Raw genomic sequence first — 20685 nt, 5'->3', positions numbered from 1 at the left:
AAACATTTTTGAATACTACTTTTAAAAAACTATGTCTAGATGTAGAATTTCATTGCGCATTTTTTTCCCCAGGCAAAAATTTATAGCTTTTTTAGCTTTCTAATTAAAGCCAAAAAACTGGCCTTGTGTGTTTTCTTCCGAAACGTGCCCGGAACTTGTCACCGGTTTTTACTCGACACTTGACCGGAATCTATCTATGTGTGCCCGGTTGCTACGTGAGTCCTATCCGGAACCTGTATCATCTGGTTTGTGCTCGGGAACCTGTGAAATTTATATCAGGCACGCAAAAATATGTACCTCTTTGCTATCGGTTACTATTGGAAACCTATCCGTATAGGAACCGGGTAGAAGAGTATATATCCTTATTTTAATTTCTGGTTTCATTTGCCAGATACAAGCCGGCTAGCAGGTGCAATTGTACTTAATAATTCACAAGTGGCTAGGTACCTTAGAGAGATCAGATAGGAACCGGGTAGAAAAGTATATCCTTATTTTAATTTCTAGTTCTATTTGCCAGATAGGAACCTGGTTGGACCGGGTAGCCGGTACATTATCACTTTACAATTCACAAGTGGCCAGGTGCCTTAGAGAGATCGAACAAGTACCGGGTAGAAAAGCATATCCTTATTTAAATTTCTGGTTCCATTTGCCAGATAAGAAACAAGTAGAACCAGGTAACCGGTACACTTTGACTTAATAGTTTACAATTGACAATGTGCCTTAAAGAGACCGGATAGGAACCGGGTAGAAAAGTATAACCCTGTTTTAATTTCTGGTTCCATATGCCAGATGGGAACCCGGTAGCACCAGGTAGCCGGTCCACTTTCATCATAACGCGATGCACAAGCTTTAATTGTCATATAGAGACCGGAGAGGATCCAGGTAGAAATCTAATTTTATATGATTGTTATTTTCGTTTTGTTTCCATTGACAAAAACGGGGTAGGCGCAGTTAGAATATTTAAACAACTTATTTTTTATTATCATTTACCGGATAAGGACCGGAAAGACCCAAATATATCTCACAAAATTAAATTAAAGAATAAATAAGAACCGCATAGAACCGGGTAAGGACCGAAAGGGTATGTAACTGGTTCCTTTCAGATTTCTATTGGATTTCAATCTGTCATTTTAAGCAGGGATGTGTAAGTATATTTCGTATCCTGTACTATTCTCTCTGATATTTTCCACATTTATATCGTACCAAAGTGGGACCGAATTGCAAAAGGCTGGCAAAAAGTATAAAATGGACGAAATTATGTTACTTGGGGGTTTTTGGGGTCGCTGATTATAAATCCGATATCAAAAATTTAGAAAACAAAATGGCGGATTAAATATGGCTGACCAGTATGCTAAATCAATTAGGGGTTGTTTTGTGGAATTGTTAAATATTATTTTAAGGTTGGAAACATAATATGGGGCTTTGTAAAGGTGTCTCTTGTGACTATTTTTTATTTAAAAATTTTACGGCTGTTTTACGTTACGAGATTTTGGAATTGTTTCGTTACAAGTTATATGAGTGAATTTCAAAGGGTTATCGAATATTATTGATGGTTTCGGAACAAAACATAGAGAAAATATAAAACAGACATAAAAAAATTTATGTCTGTTTTACATGGCCACACTTTGGAATTGTTTCGCATAGAAAAACTTTGGAATTCTTTTGTTAACTTGGATAAACCCGAATGTCGTAAAATTTACGACAAGCGCTCTCTCAAGGTAAATTACATAGCGTGCCAGCTAAAAGTTTTAAAAAAGAATATGTTCATGGCTTCTTAATAACAAATTAATTCCGCACTTGAATTACGTTTCACCAACTTCGACCAGTCGGACAGTCATCAAAAAAATTTTAGTTTGAATAAATTAATGCGAGAAGGTTGCTCACTAGATTTTGAAAAAGTATTTCTAAAAATTTGAAGAAAATTGGCTGAAAGTTGTGGAAATGGCAGCGAGTTGGTATCAAGACACGGTTTCACTGCACTGCACTTATCGGCCTTCGTTCCTGAGCCACAAAGCAGCTGCTGTAAAGAACAACAAAACTCTCCAGCGACAGAGTGTCTTAACTTGAAATCACTGCCATTTTCATAATTTTCGACCGATTTTCTTTAAAGGTTCAGAAAAAAATTTTTCAAAGTCTAGTGAAACACTTTCTCGCAATTAGTTATATTTGTATGTATGATTAATAATTGCTATGATTAAATATGAAAGTCATAATCTTTATGACTGATAGGTTTTTGTTTATAAAGCAATAATTAAAATTATATTTTTAGTTTTCCTTAATAATAATATAGGTGTGAAAATCGATTTTTGTACAAACTTGCACACATTTCTCTGCAACTTAACCGATCTTAGATATAAAATGTTGGGTTTGTCTGTATTATATCATCCGTTAGAAGGAAGTGAACTCAGTGTAAAAGATGCAAGTGCTGATAAGGATTTAGGAAAAAGACTCGAAGCAGTACTAACATTTTGGATAAGACAAATAAAAATTGCTCTCAGTGATAAGGAACAGATAACTTCAAATGAATTATTATGTCTGAATGACGAATTCGAGTTCTGGACTTATCGCTGTGAGTGAATCAATTGATTTAAAAAAATATTTATCAAGATTTTTTTAAAAATTTTAAAGTTTATATCAGGGTTACCACAAAATTCGTTGACCTTCCCTGAATTTCATTCGACAGATTTTTTATTTCCTGTGACCGTTCTAAACTTTTCTTTTAGGCATAAAAGCAGCCTTGTACCTAGGAGATCAATTATGTTAATGCAAGATAAACTTTGTTACTGAAATTATATGAGTTATTTTTAGTGCAACATTCATACAGAATGTTACAAAGGAATTTTCAACAAAATAGTTCTATTTTCAACCAAAGCGTTAAATATTCAATATAAAAAAAATTCTCATTAAAAAATGTAATAGTTCATATTTTCACTAAAAAATATTTTAATTTTCAATCTTAAACTGTTGAAATAAAACAATAAATAGGAATTTTTAAACAAATTAGTTAAATCCATAAACAAAACAGACTAATTTTTAAACAAAAACTAGGTTGAGTTTTTAACCCAAAAGTATGAACTTTCAACAAAATAGTCGAAGTTTCTTCAATAACAGATACACTTTTAACTTAACATAGAACAGCTAAGTATTCAGTGAAAAAATTAATTTTTAATCTGATAAAATAAATTTTTAACCAAATAGTTCAATCTTAAACCAAACAGATGAATTTATAACCAAGAAGAATACATGTTCTGCAAAAAGATCACTTTTAATCAAATACATGAATTTCAACTAAATGCTTGAATTTTGAAGGCATTTTTAATCTAATTAAGAAATTGTTAACTAAAGAAGTGCATTTCCAACACAAAAGATGTATTAGTCACCAAGAAGTTTAATGTTCTACCACAAAAGGTAAATTTTTAGCTAAATAGTTCAATTTTGAACTATGACGGATCAATCTTACATTTAAAATATAAATTTTCAATCAAAAATGGAATAACTATATTTTCATTTCAATTAATTTATTCTAGAAACGAATTTTTAACCAAAAAATAATAACTATGATCAATACAGAAGAATTTTAAACTGAATGTTTGAATTTTTAAAGGTGATTTTGATGAAATAGTTAAGTTTTTAATCAATGAAATAAATTTTCAACCAAAATGATTGCTTTGTCAATAAGAAAATAAATATTCTAACACCGAATATTGCATTTTCAACAAAATGCAGGAATTTTTTTAACTAAATGCTTGATTTTCCAATTTAACATGATTTAAAACCACGAAACATTAATTTTCAACCTAATTAAATAAATTTGTAACAAAAAAATTAAATCTTCAAAAAAATGGATAAGTTGAATTTTCAGTTAAAAAAATTCATTTTTAACCAGAAGAAGGAAACTTTCACCAAGAAGATTAATTTGCTACCAAAAAGATAAACATTAAAAAAATATAATAATTTTAACAATATATTTTAAGCTTTAAGTGGATTTTCTATGTAACAGTTAAATTTTCATTCGGAGAAACATATTTTAATAAAACATAGAATTTTTCAACAAAATAGTTAAATCTTCAAATGCAAAACATAAATTTTCATTTTAAAAAATTCATTTACAACAAGTATTTTTCACTTTTCACTAATTTAGTTAAATTTTCAACTAAGCAGGATAAATTTTTATTGAAAAATGTAATATTTGAAATTTTGATCTGGAAATATTTTTATTTTAAACCTAATACAGTTAAAATTGACCCAAAAAGCTAATTTTTCGACAAAATAGTTGAATCCTCAACTAAGAAAATTGATTTTCAATCACACGTTTGTGGTTTTTGATAAAAGAAGGTGCAATTTTTACTAAAATAGACATACATTCAACGCAAGAATTTTCAACTAAAAAAAATTACTTTTTATTAAAATTGTTGATCTAAATTCCCTGATATTCCCTGACTTTCCCTGACATTCTGTAATTCTTTGAATTGTTAGTATCCCTAAAATATTAACTCTAAATTAAATACTTAAGATTTATAATTTTTCACAGATAATAATCTTTGCGGACTTATTTTCCAACTAGAAAACCCTTTGAGTCAACACATAATTAATATTTTGACACTCTCACAGTCAACATATATAAGACAATTAAATTTATTAACTGAAGAAATAAACTATGCTATCGAGGAAGCTGAATCAAATATTGATTTTCTAAAAATTTTGATAGAACCCTGTACAGATCTTTCAAACAGTTCCTCTCTCTCTGAGCTTTCTCAGCATTTGCCAAAAATAATACACCTTTTCCGGGTGATTTGGGTAAATTCACCTTTTTTGAAAACCGTTGACAAAATGAGCCAACTTTTTGATTTTTTGAGCAATCAAGTCATACAGTGCTGTCAGGGTTTTATTGATCTTAAAGAAGTTTTTGCTGGGAAGACTAGAAAAAGCATACAGATTTTGAAAGATTGTATCGCAGCTTGCGAAGACTATCAGAAAATTTACGAAAAAGTGAGTTATAAATTTACTTACATTCTTATAAAATAATAACAACGAAGTTTTAAATAAATATATTCTTTCACAATCCAGATTGCAGAGTCTCACAATAAAATTACATCAGTTAAATGGGAACTGAATGAGGAAATGGTTTTTCATCACATTCACATTTTTATTGAAAGATGTTACGATGCCATCGAAATTTGTCAAGCTATGATAGATTTTGCAAGGTGAGATTTCTATCAATTTAGTTTTTTTATTATTCATAACATTTTAATTTAATCATTATATTGATTAAAAGTTATTAAATTTGAAATCTTTTTGATTTCGAATATTAAGTGTTCTCAAATTTTAAAGTCTTTAAATTGAATTGTAATAAATCCGATTCAAAAATATGAAAATTGGAAAACAAATCACCTTTTACAATAATTTTAATATTCTGATGTACCTCTCATCCCTCGTATTTGACTCTCTCCTTTCCACCTTGGCGTTTTATCGCTCATCTTCGACCTTTGACCACGGAAGCTTGAGAGTTGATCTTGAATGGTGACGATTCAGACAATTCATACTTGACCTTTGGTATAAGAGTCTTTGGCTCTTGGCCTATGTCTCTTCTGATCTTTCACCTTTGAACTTTCATCTTTGACATTTGACCTTTGATGTTTGACATTTGTAACGAGGAATGGGGAGTAGATAATAGGCAGATACATAAGCGGAGAAAGAGAGAGAGAGAATTTCTATCAGAAACGTTGACCTGACTGACCTTTAAATTCAGGGATAGATCTCTTAGATTCAACTTTTGACCTCTTAGACTTGAGACCTGACCATGAACGATGTCATTTAATATTTTACCTTGACCTTTGACGCCTGACGAATAGTGGGATGAAAAAAGTTACTGTGGTCAAATCAATTTTATTACTACAATTTTCTTTCAATTTGGAAGTTTTTTTATAAATAGAAGATTTTTTAATCTTGAAAAGGTTTGTGTGTTAGAATATTTAGTAAAAAATATAATTAATTGTTTATTTAAAAAAATAACTTTTTTGAACTAATAATGCATTTCCGATGGCTCTTTTCCATGATCATTCTTCTTTTTTTATAAAAGTTGTTGATATAATTAATAATTGTTACCAATTTGTAAAATTCCATGAAGAAATAGGACCTATTCGCTGAAAAATATCCAAACTGTGAATTTATTCATAAAAATTGTTAAAGAAATTTTCAAATAGCATCTCTTTTCGATTAGTCGTAATGAAAACTTAATTTTCCTCATATTTAATACAAAATCGCGAAAAATGACTTTGGTTCATTAATTTGTCTAAAGCGTTATACGTTTTTTACAAAGGGTGTCCCAAAAGTTTCGGACCTCCTAAATATTTCCTCAGGTAAACTATTTTTCATTGAGGTCAAGATCGTTCTTGAAATAACTTTCAACGATAAATTCAATAGTAACCTTAATTTCACCTTGACAATGACCTTAAAGGTCATTTCAAGGTAATCCTTTTTTTAATGGAAACCCCGCTTTTTAACATCGGAAATCGACAGAGCGGTAAATTTCACTCTAAACCCGATCGGTTAATCGCTTTTTTTGCACCTTCTCAGTTGATAGTGGATCATTTCAGACCCAAGATATGTTAAAATTCTCAATTATCAATAAAAAAAAATCTAAGGAAATTCATGTACACTCTTGAATACGTCCTCTTTAAGGGAATGTAATAAAGATTGCAAACAAATTTAAACAAATATTTTATTTTTAATGATAAAAACACCTTCCTCCCGAAAATACAGACATTTACAACAAAATTTATAACTTTAAAAAAAATTGAGATATTTGCATTTTTCAAATAGCATAGTTAAGTTCAAGAAGCGCATTTTTACGAAAAAAACCATGAGCCCGATGGGTACAAAAGAAATTCTTAATTATTTGGTGTCAATTAGCGCTTTTTCAGAAGAGGAAATTTGAAGTTTCAACAAAAAACTCGATATATTTCATTTTATACAAGTTATATTTTTGTAGAAAATTATAAATATTTACAAAGAAAAAAGAACGATACATTCTTATAATTATAAACATTACAGACAGTCTCTGCAACATGTGTAACGGTGTTTTTCGCAAACGGCCAACCTACACTTGACGCAGCATCGGTTCGTTTTCCGATCTTTTTTCGGATTACAAAATTTCTGTTTTCGACTTTGTGATTTAAATTTATCTTATTCTCGGTTTCATTTAGGATGGATCTTCCGATTCTTTATATACGAAATCAACATCATCCTCGCTTTCCTCGTCCAAATAGTTGACTGGTTCCATACGTGGACGAAGAATTCTCGAGACTTCACTAGATATACGCTGCGCCATGCTATAAGAGATGAAAAATCAATATATGACTCAAAAAAATATCTATCTTTCGAAAATACTCATAAACTTCAGAAAAATTAAAAAAACTTACCTTGACGCTCAAAACTACTTTGCACTGACGTGAAAGAAATCGTGGGTCGTTTCTGACCCAACGCGCACTTTGATCTGCCTACTACGAAGGCCAGGCTGCCACTGGATTAACGCAATTTAGCACAGAGGGTCCTCCAGTCCTAAAGTTTTTTTTAGGGTGGGTATAGACATTTCCAGAGTACACGAATTTTGAGTAATAAAACAACCTAAAATTTCCCGCTCTATCGATTTCCAATGTCAAAAACGAGGGCTTCCATTTCAAACAAAAAGTTGACCTTAAAATGAAATTTAAGGCCATCTTCAATGTCAAATTAAAGGTCCATATTGACTGCGCCTTGTTGAAACAAATAACTTCCATTCCCTGAAATGACCTTCAAAATCATGATCAAGGTCAAATTGAAGAACACTATTAAATTCCTCTTTAAAAGTTACTACAAAAATGACCTAGACCTCCATGAACAATTTTATACCTAAGAAAATATTCAGCGGGTCCGGAACTTTTTGGACACCCTGTATACGCTCACTTACTGGAAATGATTTCTAAATAGTTTCATCCCAGATATAAAACCTTTTTTTGACAAATCTGAAAATTTGAAAAAATGGTACTCTTAGCAAGTTATAAGAAGTGTAAATTTTGTTGTTTGGTAAAAAATATCCAAATTTTGTGCAAAGATCAAAACAAACAAATCTTTACGAAATTAAAAAATCTTTAATAAAAAAAAACTCATAAATTGAATGAATAGAGAAGGCTAGAAATTCATTTGGCCACAAAAACTTTTTCCTACTATATTACGCCTCGCATTTTGCGAATCCCTTCCATTAAAATACTTATCGATCTCTTCTGAAACCGATTTTTTTCCTAGGATGGATGAAACAGCAGAAATAGAAAAACCTTTTTTTCAAGGCACACGAGGTCCGGAATTCGAAAAAATGTGTCAGAATATAGAAGACGAATTTCTCACCCATTTAAAATCATTAGAATTAATTTCATATAAAATGTTCGATGTACAGCAGCCCACTTGGCACGATGACATGCTCATTTTTCGAGGAAAAATTAAAGACCTAGAGATAAAAATTGAAAACTTGCTCGATTCCGTTTTTTCTAGTGTCCATACTGTCGTGTCTGGCATTTATTCTCTTTATGAATTCTACAATTACATGCAAAGAGAAAACTTACAGTCCATTTATAACACTAAGGCCACATTCGTATGTTCAGATTGTTTAAATTTTTAATTATAAAACAATATATCAGGGATCATAGAACAAAACGGGCTTAAAAAGGAGGGAAAAGGCAATTTTTTACGAAAAGTCGAAAAAATAGGGGAAAGATGAAGCATTTAATTTTACATCCAGAAAAGAAGAAAAAATCTTCTTATAAGTAATTTTATAGTTTTTGAGTAATGTTGAACCATTTTTTAATGATTTCTGCCATTGAAAATTTATTTGCTTTAATTGGAAATACTCAAGCCCTTGAAACCCGATTCACGGCGATCTAAAGAAAATCGAAGGAAACATCAAATTTGTTAAAAAAAACAATTTCTAAAAGATTTATATCATTATTATATTTAAGAATATTTCCTCTTTTAAAAATTCTTTTACTAATAAATTTATTGAATCGTGATCATTACAAGTAGAATTAAATATTTCTGTATACAATTTGTTATTTCATCAATTAGAATTCAAAAACACTCTTCAATGCTCTTAAACTCTAATTAAAAATAATTAAAGTATGAGTATTTTGAAATTCTTTAAATTTTTTAAAAACTAAAATCCTTTAAAATTTGTTAAATTACTCCACATCGCTTGAAACTTTTCAGATATGGAAAAATGCTTTCAAATACATAAAATTAATGTATTCCCTAAATTTTACTAGAAATTTATTAAAATCCTTTTAATTCAGAACATACATTAAAATAATACTTTTTTATTTTTCAGCATATAAATTAAATTTAAATTATTTATTCAATTTCTCCGAAAAAAAACATTTTAATAAAATGTCCATACGCACAATGCGCATTCTCATTCCTGAATTTTTATTTTTTAATTATAGAAACATAATTTATTTACCAAACCATTACAACAAATTTTTCAATATTAAAAGTTCTTTGTCCCCTTTTAATTAACATCTCCAAAATAAACCATAAAAGATAAAATAATATTAAATAAAAAATGATTTTAAATGTTCAGTAAAAAAATACGTTTCATTTTTTTGGATTTATTTTACTCTTGAAGTAAAGCTGAGATTTTTTAAGAAAAAGTTCAATTAAAAAGCATATTTACATTTTAAACATTTAAAATATTTTCTTTTGTCTTCTATTTCAAGCTTTCATATGTCATGTAATTCAAAAATATAAAATATTGACTAATATCTTCAAATATTTAGACTTTAATTATTCATCACAGCAGAAAAATGAATTTATTCATATTTTTACGAATATTTAAGTAATAAAGCCACCGAGAAAAAAATACCTTACAACTTTTTTGGCGAAGTTTTTAGAAAGAATGACTTTGCTGTATCGAGCTTTTTCATATCTTGTCATTTTTTAAAGATCAGTTGTGCCAGCCCCCCCCCCCCACTCTTAATTTTTGAGTTTTCTATAGCCCATTGAATTGCGCCCCAAATGCGCTCAAGTGCGCCACCGATTAAAATTTTTGCGCCACAAAACTGTAGGAGTTAAATCAGGTGTTACGCGGGGGGGGGGGGGGGGGCAGCGTAACGCTATCCCCCCTCATTTAAAAAGTCAAAATTTAAATCACATGATCTTGAAGATCTTCAAATGCGCTCATATGCGCTATAATTTTTTGTTGATGAAAATTTCGAAAATTTCCAGTGTAACGCAGGTGATCCTCAACAGTGATGTGCAATATAAAGTTGAGGACATCTATTCTTTCTTCTTCAAATCCGCTCATATGCGCCATAATTTTTTGTTGTTTAAGATTTCGAAAATTGCCCAAGATATAGAGGTAACAAAATTTTACTACAATTTAAGTTATTTGTAAATATCATCGAATATTGGATCGAAATAAATGGTAGTGAGGGGTTGATTCTGGTTTTTTGCCAATTACGAAAGTGGCGTATATAAGCGCATTTGAAATCTTATCCGAAGAGATTATTATAAATTTTTATTTTGCAATTTAATTTATTTGGAGATATCAGCGGACGACAATGAAAAATACTATAAAATAATAAAAATTTTATTAGTTTTCACTACATTTTATCAAGGCGGATTGAAAACTTTTTATTTTGTTGGTCATCATTCGTGAAATTTTGTTACCTCCATGTCGTGAGTAATTTTCATGATTTTCGAAAAAAAAATTATGGAGCATATGAGCGCATTTGAAGACGAAGGAATCCATGTCCTCAACTTTATATTGTACATCACTGTTGACGATTTAACACCTATGTTACACAAGCCCCCCTCCAAAATATTATATCTTTGTTAAGTATCTACCGCAAAATTTTTTATTGGTGACGCATTTGAGCTCATTTGAAGTTATGAAAGATAAGTATGATTAATTTGGAAAAATGTTATTAGTTCAGAAAAATTACGTTATCCCCCCCCCCCATTTTGATCGCTGATAACTCGGTTATCAATGTGTCGAAAAAATTTTCTCTATTGCGCATATGAGCGCATTTAAAATATCTTCAAGATCATGTGATTTAAATTTTGATTTTTTCAAATGGTGGGAATAGCGTTACGCCCCCCCGCGCGTAGCACCTGATATAATTCAGTGGGCTATAGAAAACTCAAAAATTCAAAGTGGGGGGCTGGTATAACTTATTCACTGGTGTAATTTATTTACTTCAAAAAATAAATTTTTTTTGACAAATTCTTTGTAAACGGTGTCACCAGTCATAAAAGTTCAAACAAATCTTAGTACAAAAAAATTTCATTAAATTGGTGGGATGTATATATTTGAAAAGAATCTATCATTGACTGTAATAACTGCTCTTAAATTTTCTGAATGGTTAAGAGCTGGTTTTTGGTATGTAGATTTTAAAAATGGTTCAAATTGCAAAACTTTTGATTGAATTTATGTTCAATCGAAAAAGGTCTTTAAAATCAGTTGTAAATCTTGTCATTCTTATTTTCATTTTGTTTTGATCAAGCAGTTTCATGTGGTTAATATTTTAATGTTTTTAATATCTACACACGGAAAATTTCGATTACACTGTTTCATCTTTTAGAAAAAATAATTTTTGCTAGTTTTTGAGAAATTTAAAAATCCTTTAACTTTACTAACTTTTACCGGATATAAAACTAATAACTTAGAAATTGATCAATTTTAGCTTAAAATTTGAAATTCTTTGATTATCGACCTCTCAATCATGTGTTATTCCATTTTTTAAATTTTTAAGATAAGAAGCTAATGATAAAATGATAAAAGAAAAAAGGGGGAATTCTAAAAACCGAAAAAAACCCATGGGAATAAAGGACAAACTGTGAACCCTGATATAAATTAAAACATAAAAAAGAAACTCAAGACTGTGTGATGAATATAATAATAAAATTAATAATAAAACAATAAAAATAGATATGGAAAACATTCGAGGAAAGAATTCTAGATATAAAATCAGAAGTAATGAACGAAAAAAATGAATACTCAGCAACATTGCCCTACTTTTCTGGAAGGGCAAAAAATTTGAAAACGAAAATCGCTAAACTAGAAAGAATTAATGCGTTACTAAAAAAAGCAGATTGGATTCCCTTTTGCTCTATAAGTGAGCAAGTCTCTGAAAAATATGAAATGTTAGTCACTTCAGTTAATAATGGAATTAAAAATATTTTTCAAAAATGGGTCAACAATGCTGGCGAAAATCCTCAAGATCATTTAAATTGCTTTTTGATGAAAAGAAAAAACGGAGAAAGGCATGGAAAACTTGAATGCAATATGGATCCACGGATTTTGGATTTGTGTATAGAAGCCAATCATTGGTTGGATTTTGAATTCACATTTCCAATAAATATTCAAATGGTCCATGATAAGTGGGACACTCTGCTATTTGTTTACGAAAGTGTTCTTTCTGTTGTCTTAGCCTACAATAAAATTCTAGACGGTAATTCAATATTAACCATTTCTCAAATTATTATTGAATAATATACAAATTATTTGTCATCATTTTCCAGCACTATCGCAGGAAGAAATCCTGCTCTTTAAAAACTTAATTAGAATCGTAGATAAGAAAATTCAACCAGGACTTCAAAGATTGACATGGAACTCTGAATTTATAGATGCTTATATTAAAGATTGTTTTACAGAAACAGCTAATGTATGTTATTATAATAAATTAAATTGACATTAATTTTTAAATGTGAAAACTTTTCAGCTTCAAGAGTTTCTCGACACTTATAAAAGATGCAATTTTGAAATCCTTAGAATATGTGAAAATATTTGCGATGAATCAATGATTCGGATTAAACCAAATTACGCTTATTCCTTGCCAGAATTTATACAAGATCTTCTGGATGTCAGGTAATTTATAAGGAGAATAATTTTGAATAAAATTATAATAATTAATTTGATGATTACCATTCCCAGAAATTCTGTCCATGATTCTATAATGAAAAAATATAAAACTGTTGTCCAACTTCTTTTGGTAGTTTACGAAGGTTTTCATCGCGTTATAGAAGACGTTAGTGATTTTATTCTTCACTCTTATGGAATTAGACCCTAATTGTTTGCATATTGGTTTGGAGAACTGAGATATAATAATTTTGTTTATAGACAATGTCAGAGTGGTCCATTTATCTTATGAAGATGGATACACTTTTAGAAGAAGCTTTTAGGCTTTGTTTAAAAAATTCAATGAATGTAATGTATGAAGCTTTACATGGCGACGGAACTACAGCTCCATCTCCTCTTTTATTACTAGAGGCAGATTTATTGGACAATAAGGTAAGATAACAATCAAATTATTTATAAGAAGTATTGAATATAGCTCACGAAGCAGGCGTTAACCTACCTGGGTTTTTATTTTCTGATATTAAAAATATCGATAACTGCATGTTAAAAAAAACACTGTTGGAGTGATCATCTAAAACGAACAGTCTCGCTTTCGTCGTCTAAGGAACCACTTCATTTTTTCAGTTAGCGCCTCGTTTTAGTACACATGCTAACACGACAAATAGCAGATAAATTTAGTAAGTATTACTCTCCAGTTCAATATATTGTCTTAAAATATTTTGAGTTCGCGGAATCCAAAGATTTCAATGCATTCAATGAATGCACGGGAGTTACGCAGTTGAAGGTATTCACGGAACGCAAGAAATTCACGGAATATATTGATTTCAAGAAATTCGCAGACTTCAAAGAATTCACGGAAATCGAAAATTTCAAGGAATTCACGAAATTCAAGGAATTCGCAGAATTCAAGGATTGAAGGAAATTCAAAGAGTTCACGGAATTCAAGGGATTCCCGGAATTCAAATAGTTCGCGGAATTCAAGTACTTTGTGGAATTGAAGGAACTCACGGAATTCACGTAATCTAAGTAATTCACACAATTCAAGGAATTTAAATAATTCAAGCAGTTTACAGAATTCAAGGAAATAACGGAATTCATGGAATTCACGAAATTCACGAAATCAAAGAATTTACGGAATTCGTAGATTTAAGGAATTCGCGGAATTTAAATAATTTACGGAATTCACGGAATTGACGTACTTCACGAAATAGGTGGAATTCAGAAAATTTACGGAATTCACGGAATTCCTTGAGTGAAGTAAATTTCTTGCATTACGTGAGTTCCTTGAATTTCAGGAATTTCTTGAATTCAGTGGATTTTTTTAATGCTTTAAGTTACTTCAATGCTTTGAATTTTTTGAATTCTTAGAATTCTTCGAATTTCGTGAATTACATGAATTCCTTAGATTTAGCGAATTCCTTAAATAGCGTGAATTCTTTGAAATCCGTTAATTCATTGAGTTCCTAAAACTCCACGAATTTATTTAATTTCTTGAATTCCTTGATTTCTTTCAATTCTTAGAATTCTTTCAATTCTTAGGATTCTTTCAATTCCATGTATTCATTCAATTTCATAAATTTCTTGAATCCCGTGAATTCCTTGAATTCTGCAAATTTCGTGAATTCTGCGAGTTCTGTAAATTGTTCCAATTCTTTAAATTCGTTGCATTACTTGAATTCCATGAGTTCTATTTGTTCCTTAAATTCCAGGAATTACGTGAATTATTTCAATTTTTTTAAATTCTTTGTCTTACTTGAATTCCGTGAATTCTATGAGTTCTTTAAATATCATGAATTACGTGAATTACTTGAATCCGGAAATTCCTGGAGTTCCTTGAATTCTGTGAATTTCTCAAATTCCTTGAATTCTTTGAGTTCCGTGAATTTATTCATTTCAATGAATTCCTTGAATACCGTGAGTTCCTTGAATTCTGCGAGTTCTGGAAATTCTTCGAATTCTTTAAATTCTCTGTAATACTTGAATTCCGCGAATTCTATGGGTTCTTTAAATTTCATAAATCACGTGAATTTCTTGAATCCGTGAATTTTTTGAATTCCTTAAATTCTATGAATTTTGTGAATTCTTTGAGTTTCTCGAATTCCGTGAATGTTTTGAATTCTTCGACTTTTTGCAATCCCTTGAAATTCTTAAATTCTATGAATTCCGAGTATTCCTTTAATTTCTTTAATTAATTCAATAATGTCTTTTGTTACGTGAATTTCTTGAAGACTTCCTTGAATTCTTTGAATTTCGTGAATTATAAATATTTTCAGGAAATATATTAAACTAGAGATTAATAATTACTAAATTTATCTGCTATATGCCACGTAAGTATGCGTACTAAAATGAGGGGCCAACTGAAAGAACGGAGTGGTTCTTTTAGAGTTTAATGACCAACGCTAGAGTGGTCGTTTTAAACGATCACTCCAAGAGTGGGTTTTTTAACATGCAGGTGTTGACATACGTAATTTATAATCAAAAACAATATATTTTTGAGAAAAGAATCTCGGACGGCAAAACATGTAAGCTTGAAAATCCCATATAGACAGTATCGGGAACACCAACGCCCTCTGTAATAGGGAACCTTTCTATTTGGACCTGCCGAGATGGCACCTTGTCATGTTAACACGTCAATTTTTTATATTTAGCTCTATTAATGAGTTGAATAGGGTTTGATTTTCTATTTTTAACGTTTGACTTCAGGTGAAAAGGGAATATTTTAGTTTATTTTATTTTTTATTTTTGAGTCATAAATATTTAATTTATATAATTTTCATATTTAAAATTGTGCAGTTTTGAATACCCAATTTATAAACCCGCCTTATTTGCAAGGCCTAAAAACACTTTTTAGCGCCCTCCTTGGATTTGCCATCTTAGAATTTTTTTTAAATAGTAGAAACTTTGTACTCAGCGACCTCTAAAACACTTGAAAAGTGAATTCCAAGAGTATAAATGATTTTTTATAAGAATCAGATCAAAAATAAGAAATTGAATTCACCATTTTTTTATGACGGCCATTGTTGGTCCGCTATTTTGAAAATTATTATTTACCATACGCTACTGAAAACTAGAAACTTCAAAGAAAATTTTGAGCCCTATAGGGTTGTAAAACTCTGGCCGACCATTTAGGACATTTGTCGGTAAAGGGCTATATAACGCTCTTTATAGCGGCTGTTGCAGGCACATAAAATGGAGTTTTCGATTACTTAAAACAGCAAACGAGGCTGTCAAAAGGTTGTTGTCAACTTCCAGACGATATTTGAACAAATTCAGAGGCATACACGTACGATTTTCAATAATTGCTCGAGGGTTTGAACGCACCTACGGCACGCGACTGATGGCTATCGCACTCCGCGTTATGTATTTGCATTTCTGCCGAATTCGTACACAGACCTTATATAATCAAAGGTCAACGGATCGACAACTGTAATTTTATGATTGTGAACTCTCTTTTGTTGAAGCTCTTTCGGGTTTAACAAACACATTCTCATCACGTTATACCTGTACATTATACACAACATTTTTATTTCAAATATAATACATTTTTTATGTAAGTCTGCCTGGAATGGCTTATTCAGACATTGCAATATAAAGTTCAAATTTTATTTATCATGATTATTTTAATATTTGTTTCGTATTATGCTTTAAATTGTATTCTAAGCTGCACTTGAACATGTATCATTTCAATCAATTTATATCATTACAATTTATAATATGCATAAAAATTGAATGATACTAGGGTAAGTGATCCAGTGGCTGAACAGTCACCAGGGAATGAACAATAATGCGAAAAATACATAAATATATAGCCTTTCAAAGTTAAAGTCTTTATGAATTTCTATATATTTGAAATCTTGAAGCAATTCTGAAGAGTCTAATATACAATTCATTGCAGTAAATTCTTGTAAGTAATTTAAAAAATTTCTTGAATGTGAAGCATCATCGATTTTGGTGAGTGATGGTGAGAAAGTCGTCGACCACTATAAGGTACGTTCCTAAATAACTCCTTGTTTATAATGCCTTTACAAAAAATTTTTTACCTTTTTTGCATCAAAGTTGTGCTGTTATAGTTGTAAGATATTATTATTCAATCTACCACAAGTTTTTTTCACAAAAAGTGCGTTTTTACATTTTCATCAGAGAAGGTATTCACAGAAAAACGCTGGTGTTAAATTTGTTGCAGCTCAAATTTCATTGGGCTCTCAATGATCATTTGAGAGAGTTTTCAAGTCTCAAATGTATTCCTCTGAACGTAGGTGCCCATGTGGGCATCTAGGGGAAAGTATCATTTGGAGACTGAATTTTGGCTCATGCAGAGTTATGGAGTTCTGAACCGCTGTCAGCCACCTGAATACCTGTCAAAGCAACTATTCGCTTTGCGATATTAGCCTAAATAATTGTTAATAACGAAACCAATTGAAACGATATTAACCTAATTTTCAAATTTCTTTCATTTAGTAGGGCGTACCAGTCGCTTAGAATAAATTTATAACTTCCTAATGCAACTTCCAAAAGTTAGGCTAGTCATGCCCGTCGACGTTTAAACTAAAGCCGGGATGTATAGAAAAAGTCATGACCTTTTACATATACAATAAGGCATTTTCACTCCAATCACTAGCTCACTTCACTTCGTTGAATACTGAGGGGATAACAATTGACCAAATGCATGGGAATCGGTTAATTTTTGCTCTATTTTTCTAATATCTTCGTAGAAAGTAATTTTTCTGTATAAGTGCAATTGATAAATAGTTTTTCTTTTTTAGTGACTATTTAATGCAATAATAAAATGAGAATAATTTTTATTGATGCGTGCATTAGGGCTGAGCGATGGTTGTCTACCCTTTGAAGCGCGATTGAAAATTACATTGAAAAATAATTCTTGTAATTTAAATAAATAATTATTAAAATTTACATAAAAATGTATACAAATTGTGTAACTTTTGATTTCAGATAAAAAAAATTTATAACACATATATTTGATAAATAACAGTTTATTTTCATTGAATTTGAAAGACTAATATTTCTCAAAATATTTGTTAATAGACACATTTTTTTAAATACCATATGATGTTTCAGCAGCTTGATATATAGAAGCTAATTGCAGAACATAATAGTGATAATATTTGAATAATTCTAAAACAAAACTTCTTTTTAAATTAAATGTTTTGTAAAATATAATTTGGTGTTTGGAATTCACTAAAAATAAACTGTTATTAATTTAATATATGTGTTGTACTTTTTTGCCTGAAATCAAAGTTACACAATTTGTATATATCCTTGTAGATATTTTAATAATTATTTACTTAAGTTACAAGAACGGTTTTTTAATGTAATTTTGAATCGTGCACCAACTGCGGCCGATGAGCGGTCAGCCCTAACGCAAGCGCAGTAGCTCAGGGTGCCAAAATTGGCATCATTGGTCCACAGTATAAACCGGAAAAATAAATCAAATCAGCCGGCAGGAAAAAGTTGGGATATGAAAGCCTCAATTAGGTATTTTCACTTCAACCATCAGCTAACTTCACTTTGTTAAAAGCTGAGGGGGAAAAAAGGGATCAAATGCATGAAACAAAACTTTATTTCTGTAATATATTTGTAATTTATCATCATTATTATTATTATTATTTTATTACTTCATTAAATAGTAATTAAAAAATAAAAACTATCTTTTAACTACATTTATATAGAAAAAATTACCTTTTACGAAGATGTTAGCGAAATAGGGCAAAAATGAACTGAATCCCATACATTTGGTCCCTTATTTTCCCCTCAGCATTCTACGAAGTGAAGTTAGCTGTTTATTAAAGTGAAAATACCTAATAGGCTTTTATCTTATCAATTTGAATGTTCCCGCCGCTATATTTTAAACATTGCAATGTTTCACGAAACTTCCAATGTTTCATGAAACTTTTCATCAGGCTAAAGTTGCATTCAAATTTACATCCCTACTCATCGCGAAAAACAGATTTCTGTTTTCATTATACAATTGTATTTACCTTATCTTTCATGTATGACACTAGCCACTGCAAGATTAGATATCTAAGGTACCTTTAAACTTCCGGAGAAAATCTAGTGGAAATTTGTTCGAACGACCAGGCATCAATTTCGATGCAGACGGTCACGACTTAGTTTGTACATCCCGGCTTTGGTCTTTTGAATGTCATATAGTAGGTTTTGACTAACCTAACATTTGCATATTACATCACGCCAAGTACTATTTTTATTCCAAGACTATTTAGTCGCTGGTAAATGGGAGGAAATAACAAGTTAGGTAATTATTATTATAACTTACCTGCTTATTAACATCTGTTTCACTTAAATAACGACCGACAAAATGATCTTGACAGGTGACTTACAGTTTGTAGAGGACACTTCACGTTGCATTGGATGAAAAAAAAACAGTGTCTAAATGATGCTTTTCCCCTAGATTCCCCGAATGAACCTGTGTGGCTCAAATTTGTTGCAACTCTATTGAACACCGATTTCGGTGTACATTGGAGGATCGGCGATTTTCTGTGTAGTCATAAAAAATAAAATTCTCAATAAAAATATTAAATTTGTTTGAAAAAACGACACAAGGTATGAACTTAAAATACCAGACAACAGTTGTTCACCTAAAAAGATCTATAAATTTATTATCAATCATTTTTCGATAGGACGAGTAGATTTTCTTTTAATCGTAAAACGTAAGATTAAAAATTAAAAAATTAACTTTTTGGAAAAAGTACAGAAAAGACGAAAGAAGACATAGGCTCCTATATAAGACCCTATATAGGTTCCTGTATTAGACCCTAAGCAGCTGCGCAGTAGTTTTTATTTAATCGTAAAAAACAATATTAAAAATTAGAAGAATTAGAAAAACAAGGAAATAAGAATTAGTATGATTCAATTTTTATGCATGTTATGAATTGTAATGATATACATTTATTGGAATGATACATGTTTCAGAGCAGCTTAGAATACATTTTAAAGCAAAATAAGAAACAAATACAAAAATAATCATGATAAATACAATTTTCTTTTTATTTTGCAATTTTTTAATAAGTAATCCCTGGCAGAGTTACATAAAAATTTATTATAATTGATATAAAAGTGATATAAAAGTAGTCCGCTCACCTTTGATTTTAAAAGGCATGTGCCCGAATGCGGAAGAAATGCAAAGACGAAGCGCGGAGTGCGATTGCCGTCAGTCGCGTGCCGTAGGTGCGCTCAAACACTCGAGCTAAGCTTTTTTAACGAAAGAGAATTCACAATCACAAAATTACAGTGGTGGATGTTTTGAGTCTTAATTTTTAAATGTTTGTGCAAGAATGTGCGAAAATATAAAAACTGAGCGCGAAGCCCGAGAACCAACAGTCGCGCGCTCTAGGCGCGCTCAAACTTGCGTGTTCACGTACTGGACCTTTAAATTGCCCGTGTTCCACTGAACGAACGCTGTGTTCATTTATTGGAGCAAAACTGTTACCCCGCAGGTCCAGTGAACGAACAGCAGGTGAAGGAGACCTGGCTGTTGTTTCGTTACATATAAATAAGTTTGTTTCAATTAATGTGACTATAAATATCGAAGCTATAAATATAAATATAAACTATAAATAGTGATAGTTTAAATGTATATTTTTGTGGTTAGAACATCAAAAAAGTACACACGAACTAAATTAAAGGTAAGGCAACTTTAAGGTTAGAAATTTAATACTTTTTTTGCATTTAGAAAACGTTGTTTAACATTACCATTAACCATTTTAACATCAACTATAAACTATAAAAAACATTAATTCGTGCTAGGTACTACTGCATACTAG

At 30.6% G+C, this 20685-nt stretch overlaps 1 protein-coding gene across 1 annotated transcript in view; it reads left to right on the top strand.

Annotated features, from left to right (window-relative positions):
- Positions 1-2358: 2358 nt before the first annotated feature.
- The window catches only part of LOC117174569 (dynein heavy chain 2, axonemal), a 90379-nt gene continuing 72052 nt past the window's right edge, over positions 2359-20685 (top strand). The window contains exons 1-9 of the mRNA XM_033363793.1: positions 2359-2569; positions 4532-4989; positions 5068-5204; positions 8284-8626; positions 11957-12479; positions 12550-12692; positions 12750-12895; positions 12962-13055; positions 13148-13318. Coding sequence (XP_033219684.1) covers positions 2359-2569; positions 4532-4989; positions 5068-5204; positions 8284-8626; positions 11957-12479; positions 12550-12692; positions 12750-12895; positions 12962-13055; positions 13148-13318 — 2226 coding nt within the window. The remainder of the gene's footprint in view (positions 2570-4531; positions 4990-5067; positions 5205-8283; positions 8627-11956; positions 12480-12549; positions 12693-12749; positions 12896-12961; positions 13056-13147; positions 13319-20685) is intronic.

The sequence above is a fragment of the Belonocnema kinseyi genome, chromosome 6 (assembly GCF_010883055.1).
Source record: "Belonocnema kinseyi isolate 2016_QV_RU_SX_M_011 chromosome 6, B_treatae_v1, whole genome shotgun sequence".
In the NCBI taxonomy this organism is placed as follows: Eukaryota; Metazoa; Arthropoda; class Insecta; order Hymenoptera; family Cynipidae; genus Belonocnema; species Belonocnema kinseyi.
The sequence above is the reverse complement of the archived record's forward strand: the minus strand, read 5'-3'. Positions and strand labels throughout refer to the sequence as shown.